This window comes from Pan paniscus, chromosome 5, assembly GCF_029289425.2.
Source record: "Pan paniscus chromosome 5, NHGRI_mPanPan1-v2.0_pri, whole genome shotgun sequence".
NCBI classification, from domain to species: domain Eukaryota; kingdom Metazoa; phylum Chordata; class Mammalia; order Primates; family Hominidae; genus Pan; species Pan paniscus.
This window is the reverse complement of record NC_073254.2, coordinates 82,232,593-82,252,371: the sequence shown is the minus strand read 5'-3', so window position 1 is coordinate 82,252,371 and position 19,779 is coordinate 82,232,593. Positions and strand designations below refer to the sequence as shown.

General features: G+C 30.9%; 1 protein-coding gene across 2 annotated transcripts in view; it reads left to right on the top strand.

The window, feature by feature from the left end:
* Positions 1 to 19,779, top strand: part of LOC117978267 (protein eyes shut homolog) — a 377,736-nt gene that overhangs the window by 354,887 nt on the left and 3,070 nt on the right. Inside the window, exon 11 of one of the 2 annotated variants that reach the window (XM_063605329.1) lies at positions 7,646 to 7,812. In XM_063605329.1, the coding sequence (XP_063461399.1) occupies positions 7,646 to 7,812 (167 nt within the window). Of the gene's footprint in view, positions 1 to 7,645; positions 11,352 to 19,779 lie in introns of those variants that run through there. The other variant, XM_063605328.1, reaches the window with a different exon arrangement.

Here is a 19,779-nt window from a genome sequence, read left to right as displayed (position 1 = left end):
ACAATTTCTTTAGACTCAAGAAAATACACAAATATAGCAATCTAAGATCATTTTGGCTATTTTATTACTTTATGATTACATATTTTATATAACTTTAACAACTTTTATCATAGGCAAAATAAATATAAATACACATCCTTCAACTGTATTTGCACACCTTATTTCCATTCTATAAGGACAGAGGTAATTTAAATCTATATTTAGAGACTATATTTTTATAATTTTCTTAATTAGGAATTGTTCAGGCAACCAAAATAATTTGATTAATTTGATTAATTGTTCAGGCATCCAAAATAATTTGATTAATTTGATTAAATATCTGTGTAAGTTCTTAATGTTGACTAAATATTTAGAAATTGCAAACTTACACAATCATTTTAAGTTCTTATGATTTGCAGTATCATCAATAAAATATTCTAATACATCAGTGTAGTAGAATTAGTAAGAATTCACAAGATTCAACCCTTTTAAATTATATCTGTTATTTAAAATTTCGATTATATCAATTTTAGATTGTGTAATCAGACAATTTGAGGACATAATTATAGAGTATTTCTCTTAAAGTTAAATTAAATCAGGCTAATTTTTCTGAAGCGTCATTTATTTAAAAATTACATGAGTCCTTTTTAAATAAATAAACCTCTTTAGAATAAATAAATACATATGTACTAATATAAATAAGCAAACCTCAGTATTTATGTATTTTGAAAAATCAGAACTTTAGGATTAAGCCAAAGCTCTGTGGAGCCCAATTTTTTTCTCAACTAAAAGACTAACAATATTACCCATACACATGAATGCTTTTCCTGATTTGTTAAAATTTGGGAAGAGAAATCATGTAAATAAAGCACAGTTAATCGTTTCCTTTCATTGTAAAATGTAGACTATCTGAAAAATCATCCTAGAATGGCAATATAGAATGTTATAAAAATATTTATGATCAATTAATTTCTATTTTTTCTAAGCAAAACAGAAAAGGAGAAAAAGTGAAAAATGAATAAATGAAGTTTATCTAGATTCTGGTAGATGTAAAATTATGATTGCAAAGTTTGATTATCTCCCTTCTGAACAGCATTGGAGATGCTTAAATGAAGAAAAACCTATTTTCAAACACACAAGAACAAATTATTATAGACAGTTTAAACAACTCACATACTTGACAATTCCACAGAGCCATATAATTAAAAATCTAGTGCTTCTTAATCCCAGAAGCATGAAAATGAAAGAGGAGGTTTTGTATAATACACAGTAATCTCTCTATTAGATATACAGGACAGAGAATCTCCTCATGAGGATTTTTCCCTTTTTGTTCTATTAGATCTGTCAAATAAATAATCTTGTTCATGTCAAAATTTCCCCAGGGTGGTCACTGCAATTTCACATTGTCCTTTGAGAAATTATGCCAATTAGAGAGATATGTATATGGCTTACAATATGAGGGGAGGAATGTGTGGTGTCCAGGTATAAAAGACTGAGAAGAACCCGTGAAAACTTATGTCAGCAAGCATTTGTACAATATCATGTCTCCAGAAAATTCAAAAGATCTATCGATTTCAAATCAACTAAGACTGTTTAGAAGATTTTTTAAAAGGTGACAATAAAAATGTTGCCCAAAGGAACACCAGAGTGATGTGATCATCTGAACTCATCGCTTATTTAGAACACTTGAATGATGTACTTATAGAACCCACACTTTCCTCTCCCAGCTGAGCTTCCTCTTATAGACTCACCTGAAAAAGTGATGAAGACGGAGAGTTTTCCTATTTATATATATTCGAATTTTTTTTATTCTTAAGAAACAACAGAAACATGGCATTTGTGAAGTTGATGAAAAATATTGGAGTTTAGACTTGATACTGTACCTATGTCACTTTCACAGTTGGAGAGAATATCCAGTGGTCTCAGCGTAGTGCACTGGTTGCTATCCAGCCTTGAGAGTGAGGGCATTTTAAAGAGATTTTGTGAAACTTTGGATTTATTCACTTTTTACCCTCCAAAAGACCACCAGACTATTCTGCTGATGGAGAAAAACTAATTATTTTAGACTTCTTTCAATAAGGGAAAACAACACCTTAGTAGAGTCTTGGTAGTGCATCAGATGGGAGAAGTTGTGGAAAGTTATTTATTTGGTGTAGAGCCTTGAGTCAGTTGTAGAGGGTATTTAGTGGGGATTGGTTAGAGTTTATGAAGGAAAGCTTCGAATTGGTGGCACAATATACTGAGAATCTTTAAAGTGAGTCTCGATGTGCAAACTGTTAGTTTTTGTAAATAACTTATTTTAGTTGGTTCACAGTCTTATGTTCCAGAAGCAAGTATTTCATAGAGTAAATAGTAAGTTAGTCTTGCTTTTTCTCAGTATTTTGAAACATATGATGGGAAATTAGGTTTATTTTAGTTTTCATCATCAAAGACAGAAATTCCAAGAGTGTTGTTTTAATTTTTTTTGTATTAAAATGTGTTCCTTCTCTGAGTGAGGTCCTTTTAAATGCAAATGCTTCTGGAGTGGAAACACATAATTACAAATAAGTTTACCTTATTTTCTACACCCCTGCTACAAAAATGTTATGAAATTATATATTATTATGAGTTACTGGGACGGGAAGGTGAATTTCAAACAAAGTAGAAGAGTCCATGGAGCACTAAAATTTGGGATGTGAAAGGTTTTTACCAAGTTTATTTTATTTCAGAATTTATGACTAGGTCTTAATCCAGTATAAATTTGAACTTTAATTCATCCAGATATGATTTTTAAAATCTGTTCCCTTTTAGTTAGCTAAATATAGAGCCAAAACAACCTTCCTCTTTCCCTCACCTTGAGTAAACTTCAGACAGGTTTCTTATTGCCTACAGGCCCCTGCACTCTTTTTTTCTTATAGGATGTACTTTAAAATTTTTGCAGTTGTAAATTATCTGCCTTTTTGAAATGTATGTAAATCTTCTTCCAACCTCTTGCCAGTTTAAGGATGCATGGGATGTCTTTATCAAGGACCTTGGAACCATGTCTCTGAAATGTAAACATCAAAGAAAATAGTACTCTTACTTCCCTGTGTACTCTACAGAAGGCCTACTCACAGAGCAAAATCTTTGCAAACTCAATAATAACTCAATCTGCTTGACACATTTCATTGATCAAACTCTTCTCCAGTGACATCAAGTATAACAGTCTTCCCTCTTAACTGCAGGGATACTTTCCAAGACCCCAGTGTATGCCTGAAACTGTGAATAGTACCAAACCCTGTATTTACTGTATTTTTTTCTATACATACATACCTATGATGAAGTTTAATTTATAAATCAGGCACAAAAAGAGATTAACAACAATTACTAATAAAAATAGAACAATTATAACAGTATACTATAATAAAAGTTATGTGACTATGGTCTCTCTTTTTCAAGATGTCTTACTAAACCACACTAACATATTTTTGAACCGTGGTAACTGAAAGCATGGAAAGTGAAACCAACAATAAGGGAGGACTGCTGTCATTTTTTATTAGTTCAAGTTCGCAATTAAAATCTCTCCTGCTTCCTATTTTTGGAGAATTGAGTTTAGTTTCTCTCCCTTATTTCAATAGTCTTTAATAAAATTTAATTACCTATCTAACTTTGGTGCAATTTTTACCTTGACAGATATTATTTTAAGGATCCAGCTTTCTACCTTTCATGATTAAGAAAAGTCACTTTCACCTCTGAAGTCACTTTATTTATCTATTTAATAACAAGAGTCAAAATGGCAAAATAAAGGGCATATATTAGATCTTACAGAATTTTTTCCCACAGAGTCCTTTGCCAAGTGACCTTATGTACTAATATAATGTGGATATGACAAAATTATTTCTAGAAAATTACACGATATTCCCTGAAATGATAGCTGGCATTATTTAACTAGAGTTGTTTATTTACCTATGCAGAACATTTTCTGTAAGTATGTTATAAATATCCTTCAGGAAGGTTAATTTCTCTACAGATGAAGTGACTTTGGGGTAATAATATTGTGTTATGTATATACATTACTAGTAATGAATTATCAAAAAGGGAATTTCCAGCCGTTTGTTTTACTTCTGTTTCCTTCGGGAAGAAAAGATCTTCCACTGCCCAAAATCATGATTTTATTGCATTCCTTCATCAAGTAAACATTTTAAAATATCTAGAATAAAACTTCTAATTTAATTTGTGTGTATTTTGTAATATGGAGGTTTTTGTGCAATCAAAGTTTAATAATTAATTATATATTTTATGTACATAATATATATACAGTTGACCTGTGAAATACAGGAGTTAGGGTTGCCGACCCCTATTCAGTCCAAAGTTTGTTAACACGTTTGATGTAATGTTTTGATAGAATGTTTAATATAATTTTTTGTATAAAAATTTTAAAGATTAATGGACTCCTTTAAGCAGATCTTTGATTCTCTGTATACACAAAGTTGAGAAATCTTTCCTCTGCTTTACAAGGCAGATTCAAGTTTCTATATGTCTACCGATATAATTTACTCTCTTGCTAATTTTTCTGAGAGACTTCTTATCTGTAAATTTTATAGAAAACCAAAATTCTAGTAGATGTCTAGACTACCTGAACAGATGAGAAATCATGTTGAAATCCAAAATTATTTTTTAGTCCTAGATATAGTACATAACTGCAGCATAAAATAATTCACCATCTTTTCCATTTAATAAAAGCATCTCAACCAGAGCATTAGATATAATTTAGGTGTTCATATCACATCCCTTAGAAAAAATGTTATGTGGTTTTTGAGGTATAGCCAAGAGAAAAACTCATTATTCAACTTTAGTTCTTTCAGATTTTCTTAAATCCCAGTAATAATTATTTTGAAAATAAAAGGGAAAGCACATGGTTATATGAAGTAAGTCTGTCCTATTCCAAATTCCATACTAATATTCCTTGTTAAAATATTGCTCTCTTTCAAGATTTCATTATGTATTATTTTGTAATATAGATATATAATTATTAAAAATACAATGGGTAATTTGAAGTTTTGGTGTTTCATATTTTCTAATTATATATAAGGTGCAGAAATGATACATTAGGCATTTTTCCATAAAGAATATTTTAAAAATTAACAAATTTTGAATAAGGCTTATAAGCTAGAAAATATAGCTTTATAGCCAAGTCAACTTTCTAACTTTGGTAATTTTTCTGAGGTAACAAAAGAGAATATTCTCTTTTTTTAAAGAAAAGCACAGTAAGTTACAATGTTCAATATAGTCTCAAATCTCAGGAAGCTAAACTACCTGTTGATATAGAGATAGAGATAGATAGAAAAATAAAGTACTGTCATAAAATGCTAGAATTTGTTGCTTCTTATACGAGTGTTTATTAAATTTGTAAGCCAGTTATAAAAGTGCTCCTTTAATTGAAAAAAAACTTTACAACTAATATCCTCTGGATGTAGAAAATCATTACATACTCAAACAGAAATGAAAGCCTTTGTGAATTACAAACACATAGACATACAGACACAGAGAAAACTTATAGCTTCAATTGTAATATTTTAGACTTGGGGCAAGTGTAATTAACACTTTATTATCTGTTCATGTCAAAGAACTATTCTACTTCCTAGTAGATTTGACTTTCTTACTTGTTTTGAGCTCTATGTAAAAAGTGAAAAGACAGATTCTCATTTGATTCTAATTCAACAGAGAGTGAATCTCTATGAAACATTCATCTATGTAGATATCAATAAAGGATCAGACCATGAAACCAAATTCCTAATCTTTGTTGCTACAGATGGAAAATAACTTGTTGGCTATGAACCAAAACCAAAAAGAAAATGTGAAAATATGCAGAGAAATGATTTTAAAGATAGTAAAATTCTATTGTCATTTGAATTTACTTGTAGAAATTAGGAATATATGTATATGTAAATATATAAATATATACCTGCGTTTAAGCACTCCATAAGAAGTGCATTTCTCTTCTGACAGTTTACCTAACCATCAGGTGAATCCACTGGGCATATCTGTGGAAGATGTTTAAAGCTGTTAAAAATATAAATATAATTTTCAATAAAACACAGCATCATAACTTTATGAAAATATTAAACAAATATGTGTGAAAGATATTATTTAATTTACTTTTAATAAGGAATCCAGTAAAGCTTTGCTATCAGTTCAAAGGAGAAAACAAGTAAAGCACTGAAGGATAAAAGTATTTCGCAAAACCACAAATAGATTTTCCATGGATCTGTCTATCAATACAATGCTATTTCCATCACATCAGTTAGTATTTAAATAATGTCTATAAAAATTTGGTTAAAATAAAATGGAATTTTAAAAAATTGTGTAATAAATGTACATATATTCAATACATATATACATACATATATTTACACATACATATATATTTCTGTCACAATTTGAGTATAAACAATTTGACTATTAAAAATGATTTTGACATAAATCAAAGCTGATTTTTTTAACCTTTGCTGAAGAAACATATTATTTCAACAAATAAATGAAAGCTTGAAATTCAAACTTTGAAATGATTGTGTCATCCAAAAGACTACCAAAAAGACTAAACAGTAGAAAGAAGAGTTTATTTGTGATATCAGTTTGCTAACTGGGTGTATTAGTCAATTCTCACACTGCTATAAAGAACTACCTGAGACTCGGTGATTTATAAAGAAAAGAGGTTTAATTGTCACACAGTTCCACAGGCTCTACAGGAGGCATGGCTGGGAGGCCTGAGGAAACTTACAATCATGGCAGAAAGTGAAGGGGAAGCAAGCATGGTCTTCACATGGCAGCAGGAGAGAGAGTAAAGGGAGAGGTGTTATATACTTTTACACAACCAGATCTCAGGAGAACTCACTCAGTATCAGGAGAACAGCAAGGGGGAAACTGCCCCCATGATTTAATCATCTCCCATCAGGCCCCACCTCCAACAGTCAGAATCGCAATTCAACATGAGATTTGGCTGAGGAAACAGAGCAAAATAATATAACTGGGAAAACTTCATCTCTGATGTGGACCCAGGGTGCTCTCCTAGAAGTGGTAAAGGGCAAGGTGATTTTTGTGCCTCATAAGGTCTGTGTTCAAAATAGAGTCAGACATATTCAGCAAGTTTGTGGGGAAAGCAATACATATTTATGGGGGACAGGCAAGCACATGTTCAATGAGTAAACATGTATGTAACATACATCCCATGTTCTCTTTGAAGCAGGGTTTTAGCTTTAAAATGAGGTGGAATTTGGCAGTTCACATAAAAAAAGTGAACTATAGGACACAAAGACAGTTTATGTCCTGTCTGTATAAACTGGCTGAAACTGGTTTGAGGCCTACAATTGCTTATCAGAAAAGTGTTTTGTAAGGCGATTCTCTGTCTGATAAGGGTTATGGTGGCCTTGGTTGTAAATCAGAGTTAGAAATGAAATGACAATTTGACTGATAGCTCCTATTAGGGAGTTTAGCAAGGGTGTGGTTTTTCTTGTAGCTCTAGAAATTTAGGGAATTGCTGTGCCAGCCAAGCTTTGAACCCTTGTCCAATAGTTACCTTCTGTTTCCTTAACCCTAGGTTTCATCTTAGTAGACAGAGAGGCATCTATCGTGATCTCTCAGGTCACAATTGTAATATTGTAGTAAGTGATGGGAATTCATAACATTTTTACTTCTTTTGTTGCTATAGATTTGTGCAAATGGATGCAGTTGTTTGAGTGAAGAAGACAGTCAGGAATATCGGTATCTATGTTTTCTCAGATGGGCTGGCAACATGTATCTGGAAAATACAACTGATGATCAAGAAAATGAGTGTCAACATGAAGCTATTTGTAAAGATGAAATTAAAAGACCCAGGTATTTATGTATCATTTGCGCAGATAATATCACATTTCAAAAAGTTATAATTAAATTGATAGTCATCGAACTGTTTCATGGTAACAATGTTTTTGTTGATTAAAATGATTGGAATTTCCATAACAAACACTTACATATACATATATAGTTATTATATATTATGTTACATAATACATGTTATGTATAACAATTCTAGCACAATAAAAGGAGGGAAGAAGGAATATATCTGTATAGAAATAACTTTTCTATGTCATTGTAGAATTAAGTTAGCATAAATCTGTGGTAAATTCTGCTAAGTTAAGATGTGTACGATTAGCTCCAAAGCAACTACAAAAAACAACAACAAAACAAACAAAAACTCATATGCTTTAGTAAAATTAGCATTAACAAAATTAAAATGTTGCCCTCAGGGTCTGGCACAGTGACTTAAGCCTGTAATCTCAGTGTTTTGGGAGGCCAGGGCAAGAGAATAGCTTGAGGCCAGGAGTTTGAGACCCGCCTGGGCAACATAGTGATAATTTGTCTCTACAAAAAATTTAAAAAATCAGCCAGGTGTGGTTGTGCACACCTGTACTCCTAGCCCTAGCTACTTGGGAGGCTGAGGAAGAAGTATCACTTGAGCCCAGGAGTTAGAAGTTTCAATGAGCTATGATTGTGCCACTGCACTCCAGCCTGGGCAACAGAGTGAGATCCTATCACGAGAGAATAAATACAATAAAATAAAATATTGCCCTAGATATTTACTTAGTATAAAAGAAACTAGTATTAGAATAATTACAATGAAAAAAAATACAGGTACAAAAGAGATATAAGACATGTGGAAAACAAAAAGTAAAATGGCAGGCATAAATTCAAATATATCAAAAATATTTAAATAAAGTGATCTCAGAAATTCAGTCAAAATTTAGAGATGTTTAGACTGGCTGTTTTCTGATTTAGTCAACTATATATGATCTATAGAAGATACACTTTATGTATATGTGTGTGTGTATATATATATATATGGTTTACGGAAGACACTTTAGATTCAAAGATACAAATAAGCTGAAAGTAAAGCAATAAAAAAAAATATCATTCAAACTGCATCAAGAAGAAAACTGGAGTGCCTATACTAACATCAGGGAAAAAATAGATATTAAGAGAAAAAATGAAACACTTAGTAGAGAAAAAGAAAGATATTTTATAATTATAAAAGAGTCAAACTATCAGAAAAGGTAGTGATTACAAACATATATGTGTGTGTATATATATATGTATATACACAACTAACAACAGAGCCTCAAAATAATGAAGCTAAAAAATAATTTAAGGGAGAAATAGCCAATTCAACAATAACAATTAGAGGCTCTAATATTCTACTTTCAATAGCAGATATAACACTTGGCTATAAATCAACTAAGATATAGGAGATTCAAACAACACTATAAATCATCTAGAAATAGTAGATAGCTATAAAACACATTACCCAACAACAGCAGAATAACCTTCTTAAATGTACATGGCACACTCTCCAGGATAGATCATATCCTATGCTATGCTATAAAGCAAGCTGTAATATATTTCAAAAAATTGAAATAATAAAAAGGACATTATCTGACCAAAATTGAATGAGATTAAACATCAAAATCAATAAGTAACTTGATAAATTTACAATTACATGGAAGTTAAATAACACAATCTTTATTAAACAATGAATCAAAGTGAAATTGCAAGAGAAATTAGAAAAGACTTTGAGATTATTGAAAATGGATACCAAAACTCATGGGATGTGGGTGATGCAGTGCTGCGAATAAAATTTATAGCCGTAAATACCTCAATAGCCTAAACTTCCACAACACAATGGATAAGAGAGGAAACTAAACCTAAATAAAATAAGTAGAAAGAAGGAAATCATAAAATGTAGAGTAAAATTAATAAAATAAAATATAGATAAACAATAAAGAATATCAAAAAACAAAATTTCATTTGTTTTAAACATTAACAAATATACTAAAATCAGGAATAAGATATAAAATATTACTGAAATTACAGAAAGAAAAATAATTATAAAGAAATGCTATGAACAACTGTAAATTAAAAAAATTAGTTAACTTCGATAAAATAGAAAAATACCAACTACTGAAATTGATTCAAGAAGAAATAGGAAATCTAACCTATAACAAGTAAAAAATTGAATCAGTAATTAAACAAACTAACAAAAATTAACACTATGAAATGCTCATGCCTAGATGACTTCACTGAGACATTGTAACAAATATTTAAAGCAAAATTAAGAGTAGTTATTCACCACCTCCTCCAAAAATAGAAGAGAAGAGAACATTTCCCAACTCATTTTATGAGGCCAATATTACAATAGCACAACCAGACAAATCACAAGAAAACTATAGGCAAATCTATGTTTTCAATCCATCTATATAGCACTATAAACCCTCTGTATACCACTAAGCTCAATGAAAATGAGAAAATTGTATATACTCTGAATAAATGGAAATATAATGCATAGACTTAAATATTAGGCCTTAAGTTAGCTAAAATATTAATTCTTCCCAAATTAATTCACACAAGAATCCTCAACACGGTGATACCACACCAAATTCAGCAACATATAGAAAGGTTTATACAGCATGACCAGGTGAGATTTATCGTAAGAATATAAGTTTGATTTAGTGGCTTAAAATCAATTAATGTAATTTAATGTATCAATAGAATAAATAAAGAAGAAAATGCATGATAATGTAGATGGAGAAAAAAATTGTATTACAGAATCTCACAACACTTTATGAAACAAACACTCAACAAATAAAGAATAAAAGGGAACTTCCACAATCTGATAAGAGAAGTTAAAAAAAATAAGAAGAATGAAGAAACATAACTAACATTATACTTTACGGTGGAAGGCTGAAAGACTGGAATTTTAAATCAAAACAATGAGATAACACTTTACACCCAGCAATTCTACTTCTAGTATATACTCAAAAAATTGAAAATATATGTTCTTACAAAAATTTGTATGTGAATGTTTACAGTTTTGTTCGAAAGAGTCAAAAAGTTGAAACAACCCAAATGACCATCAACTGATGAATGGATATATAAAATTTGTTATATCCATACAATGAAATGTTATTCAGCAATAGACAAAGATGAATTACTGATATGTGCTTCAATACGAATAAACATTGAAAACATTTTGATAAGGAAAAGTAGTAAGCCACAAAAGACACATAGAATAGTGCTCAACAAATACTTGTTTAATGAAACAATGATTTTCAGAAGCTTTTTTATTTATTAAGAAAATTATCCTTCGTTTTGTGATGTTATTTCCTTTTTTCTGATTTTGTGATTCTCTTTTGTTTGCCATTATTTTTTGATATCCAGAGAACCTTGGATAAATTACAAAATTTTTGTAATTTATCAACACTTTAATGAGTTCTTGATATTGTCTCATAATTAATACTAACAATGGAGCCCAACAAATGTTGCAGATACCAGTATTTTATATAAAATTAAATTTCTCTATATCAGTTGCAATATCTAGAAATTATATGTGTGATACCACCTGTTATAATGTCAAAAGATATGCAAAATCTTTAGAATTAAAAAAAGATGCTCTAATTCTCCATTAAAAAGACACTCTATATACCACTAAGCTCAATGAAAAAGAGAAAATTATATATACACTGAATAAATGGAAATATAATGCATGGAGTTAAATATTAGGCCTTAAATTAGCTAAAATATTAATTCTTCCCAAATTAATTCACACATTTAATGCAATAGTAAAAATATTGCAAGTTATTTTAGAAACTAATGATCATATTATATATATTTATGAATAATATTTTCTAAATTATGAAGTCATCTTTGAAAAGGAAGACTAATGGGGTGGGATCTCATGAACCATATGACATGACAGACTACATAACACATATGGGTGCCTTTAAAGGAAAAAAAATAATAATGGGTCAACAGAGAGCTCTGACAACAACCCGAGTATATACGGGAATTCAATATATGAGAAATTTGGCTATAATTTCATTTGAACATACAGGGTTCTTTAGTAAATGGTATTGAGGAAATGGCTCATAATGAGACCTTAAATGAAACTGGATTACAACCTTATACCTTATATAGAAGTAGACTCTAAATGTGTATAGGGATCTAAAAGTTTAAGGTAAAATGACGATATAAATGAAAGAAATGTAGAAAAATATCTTTGTGATTTCGGGATGGAGAAATTTTTCAATTAAACTCAATTTATAAGGCAAAATAATGATAGTATTATAATGATAGACACTAATAATGTTGATGATGTTAACAGACACAAAGTTAATGAATAACGTATAAACATTTTCTTTTAAAGTGTATTTTAAATGGGTGCAGATTAAAATTCATCATATAAATGATGTATTTCAAACAGGTCTGCATATTACCACATTTTTTTTGCCCTGAAATCTTCAAAAAATTTTTCTGGGAGTTTATAAAATGTTGAATGAGCCAAAGACTAAATCATACCAGCCATATTGTTACTTAAGACCAGGAAAGATTTGCTAAGTCTGGGATGTTAATTTCTTAATACCATGCCCAGACTGTGAAGTGTTCATGACTCCCACCTGTTTTTGAAGCCTCAAATTTATGTCTAAGTCACCAATCCCTACTTGCTACCAGAAATATCATAACAGAATGAAATATATTCATTCATACGTTTATTATTTATTGAATCTCCTCTAACTGGAAGATATTTTTCAAAATGTTATGACAATGAGACATGATACCTGTCCCCAGGTAATGTACTATACATAGGTAAGATTATATACTCTTCAGAACACATCTCATGGTTCTTCTGTTTCATTTAGAAAGTGAACACATTTTTAAAGTACTAAAGTAATTATTTTTTTCACTTTCTGAACATACAAGTTGCTTGATTATAGCAGTGTGTCTTCTGGCTTTCTTTCTGGAAGTTTTAAATTTAACCTGTTTCCTTTACAGGCTATTTTAGGAGATTCACATTTTCTGTGTAATGTTAAATATATCCAAAACGTAATTTTCAGTTATAAGTAAGAGTTCTGTTTCAAAGTGTAGAATCTAAAAGTCCATAAGAAAATCAGGTGAAGTTTCAAAAACTATTTCTGTAGAGTCAGGAGGCTTGTAAAAATAGAGCTTTATGTGAATTTGGCACAAAAGTATAGTATAATTTGACCAGGATTTTCTTAAATTATTTCTGATCCCAAAAGTCTAATAATTATTTATTCTAAGACTATTGTAATTTCTGCCGTGATGTCTGTGATTTTATTAACAAGTTGAATAGTTGGTTTTAGGTTTATTTATTTATTTTGGCTATACTATGCAAACTTTTCTGCCTTCAAGTAAAAGTTTTATGTGGGTATATTTTTACCTTTAAAGCAAAAAAGATATTGAACTGCATATGAAAGTGTCATATTGAATGTATTTTTGGGTTGGGGCCAGTCTTGAAACCACTAGATCAAGTGTCTAAATCTTTTTGTCTAAGGCACTTACATACACTGATACATTTTCTCTCTTTATTATGCTCTAGAAAACCAAATAATCTTGGTTCTTAAATCCTTATAGTAAAATGATATAGAAATCATTCATTTAAGCAATTCTAGAGTACATATCATTGTATTACCCATACACATACCAAAATTATTATAACAAACTTCATTAAATGAAGCATTTTTGAATAATAAAGTTTCAAGTTTCATATGGGTTGAAATTTAACTCATCTATACACAATTATCTCTCACATATTTTTCCCAAATACATAAGTTATATATTTAAAATTAAAGTTTGACCATATTATAGCTTCAGGTTTTATGACTTTTCATACTTCAATTTCATATCTCAAACAATAAAATGATTTGCGCATGTTATATAGTTTTATACTACCTAAGCCAGATTTTTATTTAAATTTATATTTAAATCGTTTTTATAGGTATAACCTTTTAGCATTGCTTTTCAAATTATTTTCTAAGACTTGGAGTTTCATGCAGCCTTTTATGCAGAATCTTTAAAAGGTGACCTTTGTCTTAAGCATAGCTTGTTCAAGTTTAAAATGCATTTGTTGACCATATTAATGCAACAGTAATTGAGCATCCACAGTTTATAAGGTATTTGGGTCATAACTTTAGGATTCAGGATAATGTGTAAAGGAATACATTTTAGTTTTTCTATTCCTAGAATTTTTTTCATTAAAAACATAAATGATAAAAAACTAATAATTATAATATTTTCACATTAGATCATATTTTTAACTTATATAATTTTACCTAGTAGACTTCTGCTTTTTACTTTTTATCATATTATTCACTTGTTTCCCATTTATATTTTAAAATGTATATATTTAATACAGTTAGTAATACATTCATAAATTATTTTAGTCCAATTTGATTTCTCAAAGAAAATTTCTTTAGATTTACATATTTTCAAGATATCAATAACATTTATAGGTTACTATAATTTTCATCAAAATTGATATTTTAGCAAAATTGATGTACTCACTGAAAAGCTTTCAATCTGATAGCCATTTCTCTTAGTACTCAATATCAATGTACACATATATATTACAATTTATTTGAATTTATTAATTATGATGACAAAATGCTAGACGTACTAGTACATGGTTGGGTGAAAAGTGATGAGTGCTTTTGTAAATTGGAGAAATTTATTTCAGCTCAGTGATTTTCAGGGAGAGTATTTTGTCTTCTAGAGGCATCTTGGGAATTTCTAGAGTCATTGTCAATATTCAGAATAATTGACTGGAACAGTTTAATTTTAGGATATGGGTAGTGAATGATGAATGTTATAAATCTTTCAATTCACAGAACAGTTCAGGCAAAGCAAACGTTTTTCACAGATTGCACAATTTCTAAAAGTCACAGCATATGTTAATGTGTGTATAAAACCTATACATGAATATCTAAGCCTAGATCTGAATTTCATGTCACATATTGGCACAAAATATTTTTACACAATTTTAATAATCATTGACTATATCAGGAATAAATTTTTTATGTTAAGTCAATAAATATTATTTTTCATTCAGAAATTTCTTAGAATTTTTTAACTATATTGAAAAAAATACATCATCCTACTTGAGTGTCTAATAGGAAATGACTATTATCAGTCTTTATTTATGGCTACCAAACCCATGGTAATTCTGTGTATGAGTGCAAAGAGCTAACCACTTCAATGTATCTTCTAGTTCAGTCATTCCTTAGTATCTTTTGTATAGAAATAGTGGTCTTGTAAATTAGTGGTCTCTTATACTTTTTATATTAGAGTTAGGGAATTATCTTGGTTAATTTTTAATATTAGGTGTGTAGGTAGGATACATTATGAATTCCATTGTATGAAGTAAAGTGTGTGCTACAAAAACCAAAAATGCACTATTAACAGAAAATATTGGTCTCATTGATTTTAGTGTATCCATTTCAGGAAGTACAAAGCTAAGTAGATCATACACCTTTAAAAGTATAATGGAGGATCAAAAGCAGACAAATATTTCAAAATTATAAGAAATAAATAACATCACAAACCACAAATAAATAAATAAAACACAATTCACATTTCAAAATAGAAAACAAAAATATTATAAACACATGAAAGACATATTGGTTATTAACATTTATTAAATTACCTCAAAAATCAAAGTAAGAGCAATTCTAGGTTAAGAGGTTCATTATAACACTTTGACTTAGAAGGATCAAAAATACACAACAGAAAAACTTACTGGAGAGATCTTAATGAGAACAAGGCTGGAACTACAGACTTGATATATCAAGGTGGAATTTAGGATAGAAAGTGTTAAACCAGATAAAAAGTAGTTTTTATTTAGCTTTATGTTGACGTAATAAAGCATTTTGCATTACAATCAATAATGCCTGCTATTAATTTAGGCTCCTGAAAGTATTTAAGTATATAAACAAGTCAAAAAATGAGGAAGTATAAATTGGATAGGAAGAAACACAATTATTGTGGTTTATAGATATGATTATGAATATAGTAAAACAAAAGAATTGATTTAAAAAACTTATTAGAAATAAAATAATTTTATTTTGTGGTCTACTGACAAATCTTTGTAAGAAATGTATAGATTTCCAATAAGAGATAAATGTCATTTAGAAAATAAAATGAAGACTAATATTTTATTTACAATAGTAACCCAAAAGATAAAACACCAAGGAATAAACTGTTATAAATGCATAACAAAAGAAAATCTTAAAATTATAATGAATGATTTATGAAAGATTATTAAATGCTTTCAATTGCATAGCATGTTCTTGGGTAGAAAGGCTCAATGTTTTAGATATGGTAATTCTAAATTCATATATAAATTCTATATGGTCTCATATAAAACAAAAATAAATTTTTTGTTTTACTGTGTATATAAAAAGGATAAAAGTTGAAAGAAAGAAAAACTATAGGAGTATGAGAAAAGATATTAAAACAAGGTATTAAAATATGTTCTGGGGTGTTAAATCAAACATTCTACTGAGGGGGACACTGACTCATATATATGAGTCATATGCATATGTATATCTTATATATAAATATATGTACTTATCTATATGAATTTATTTTAATATACATAGCATTTCTAATCAATGGTAGAAAAAAATTACACCATTTAAAAATTTATCAGATAATTTATGAAATAAATCTATCGCTTTCTAAAAGACAATGAGAGTGAATATTTGTATATCTTAAAATGGGGAGGCTTTTCTAAATGTGACACAAGATTGAGAAGCAATTAAAGGAAAAACAGATACAGGTGTTATATAAAAATGTATAATTTATAAAGGTATAAACTCCAAAAACATTCAAGCATCTGGAAAAAAATATTTACAGTACATTAGACAAAATGATATTTTATAGGTACTCCTGTTAAATATAGCCAATGTAGTACATGGGTTTCTATTTTTTCCAAAACCCATTAAAATTATGATCAAAGGGAACAAAGAGCATGGGAGAGGAAGCTATAGAATAAATAAGTAGATTACTCAACAACAAGAACACTGCTCTTTCATTAGCTTAATACTTTGACTATTTTGAGTTCAAGACAGTTTAAAATTAATAGGAGGCCTCTTACAGTTTAGCCAGTCTATTACAGGCAAAACCAAGTGAAAGATTGAAATAAGAATTCCTGTAACTCTAGCCCAAAGCTCATTTTTAACCTAAAAAATGATCTCGACACTAATTAGAGGCTGGAACTATTTCTAGGAGTCAGAGTGTCCCTACCCTGGGTAAAGCACCATTAACATTTCAACAGGCCACCCAAATCAGAAAACTAGGAAGTATTTTAGACCCCTTCTCCTCCTCACAGTCCCCTGTCCCTGACACATCCAATCACTAAGCCATCTGATTCTACCTTTTGAATCTGAGTGACTTTAGAACAAGTGTCCTGGAGTCAGAGACTCCAGGTTCAAATCTGAACCTCCAAGAGAAGTTCAAATCCTCCTGCCATCACTTATGAATTGTGAGACCTTAAGCAAGTCATTCTCCCTCCTATGCCTCATTTCTCTCAACTCCATTGCAGAGTTACTATACCTACCTTAAGGGAGATTAAATAATGATGAAATGAGACAGTGTATGTATCAAATGCAGCGTTTGTTGTATATGTGCTTAAAAATTTATTTAAAATATTATTATTGATTTGCTGTCTCTATCCTCACCAGTACAACCTAAATCCAGGACAAAAAAATATCACAGCTAGATGAAGAAGGATGAGGAGGATGAAGAAGGGAGAGGAGGAGGGGAGAAGAGGGAGAAAGGAGAATTATGAGGAAGAGTAAGGGAGGAGGAGGAGGAGAAGTTTATGATGGTGGCGACAGCTGCCTCCATTGCCTCTAAATGTGAATTCCCCTTGCTGCCACCTTGTTACCAGGGCCAGCTGCCTGGGGGTGTACCTGTGCCAATGGTGCTGCCACTAACTGAAGTTATAGGGGCATGTCTGCCAAAAGCTCTTCCACCACCTGCTAATGCAGACTGACAATCCACTGTGCTAAAATATCTTTTACTTCTGATCTCTTAAAGGCCATGCTTTGTCACTTTAATCCCAGAGATACAGTATCTAGCTCTTTCAAAAATCTCTCTGACACTTTGTGAGGAAACAGTTCCTTTGGCTTTTTAGAGAACCTGACTCTCATGACCAAAGGAAGGATCATTAATTTCATTTTAAAAATGATAAAAACAACCTTAGAAAGGTTTTTAAAAAGTTTTTCCAAGTCACACAGCAGAGCCAGGGTCCTCTGATCCAAAGTCCAGGTTACTTATGTACAATCAAATGGTCTCATGTCCTCTTTCTTGTGAATTCACTGTTATAGGTACCATTTTCTCTATGCTTTCTCTTCTTTCCTGACAGTGGAGAAGAGCAAATGCTAGAGTGACCTTCCGAGGAAGGACTCTGGCTTTGACTCATTCCAATCTTCCTAATCTCAGCAAGGCAAGCGAAGAGGGTTGCAAGGAGGGTTTACAATATCACCGGTGTTTCGCTGTATGTTCCTTCCTTCAAGTGGCTCTGGTATTCAGAATGCCTAGAGGAAATAGCCTGGACTTAGGGTAAAGATGTGAACGGGAAATCTGGCTCCTTCCTTTCTGTCACTCATTAACAAATTTTCCTTAGTGGGCCCAGGCTCTGTTTTGGGCCTGGAAATAGAACAAATAAAACAAAGTCCCCACTCTCATACAGTAACATTCTTGCAGGAGAAAACAGAAAATAAACAAATGAAGAAATAAACAAATAAAAGCCAGGTGGTAACAAATACCATGGGAAAAACAATGAATCGGGGTAATTGATAAAGAAAGTTGGGAAAGGGGCTATTTTATATAGCGTAGCCAGGCAAGGGTTTGAAGGAGCAGTGACATTTAATCAGAGATGGGAATAAAGTGATAGATTTCTGGCAAAGGAGACAGAGCAGGTGTAAAGGCCCTGAGGTAGGAACATGTCAAGCTGTGTGGAGAATGGCAACACTGAGTTCAGGAAGCAAGAGGGAGAGGTGAGACCAGAGTGACTGGGAAAGTGAGGGAGTGGGGAATAGATTATATAGAACCTTAGAAGCCCTACTAATGCTCTGGATTTTACCCTGAGGGATATGCCAGTGAAAGGTTTAAGCAGAGGAATGACATGATCTGCTTTATGTTTTTGAAAGGCTCACTTTGGTCACTATACAGGGGCCAAGGTAGAGGTAGCAGTTAAATAGATTTTGCAATAGGTCAAAAAAGATCATGGTGGCTCAGACAGAGATGGAGGTGACGGTGACAAAGGTGTCAATGGCAGGTGATTTTTCAAAGGCAGAATCATTTAGCAGTTGGGCTACTTTGACTGAGATATTTTGCCTCTCCTGGCTCAGGTCCCTCATCAGTAACATGAAGGTAACAATACCAATCTCATAAAATCACGGTATGGATTAAATGAGATAATTTATATGAAGGCTATACCTGTTGTTTTCCTTTGTATTAAAGACAAAGTCTGCAACCTTACGCAAAACTTTATTACATATATGCTCAAAGACTGAGATGTAAGAACACCTTGTCTTCAGAGTAGCAGAAACAATTTTGTGTATAGCAAGATTATTTACACTCATCTATCTCATCCTCTTAAATAAGAAAACTGATTACTATAAATATGTGCCAGCTTTTATGGTTCATTTTAGAATCTTAGTGCGTCAAAAAGTAGAAAATAGTTAGACAAGTGAGGGATAAGTGAATCATGAGAGTCTTATTTATAGAATAAAAGCTGGGAATATCTGTGAAAACATCTTAATAATGATTATGACTGGTGGATGATATTGCAGAGTTTTAAAAAAATCGCTTTGTGCTTTTCTACATTTTCCACATCAATACAATAAAAAATGTATTTTAAGAGTATTTATTCCTATATCCATTTAGCAAAGAGAGTTAGAATCTCTGAAAGAAAACATGAGACAAGTAAAGAAAATAAGTATGTTAAAA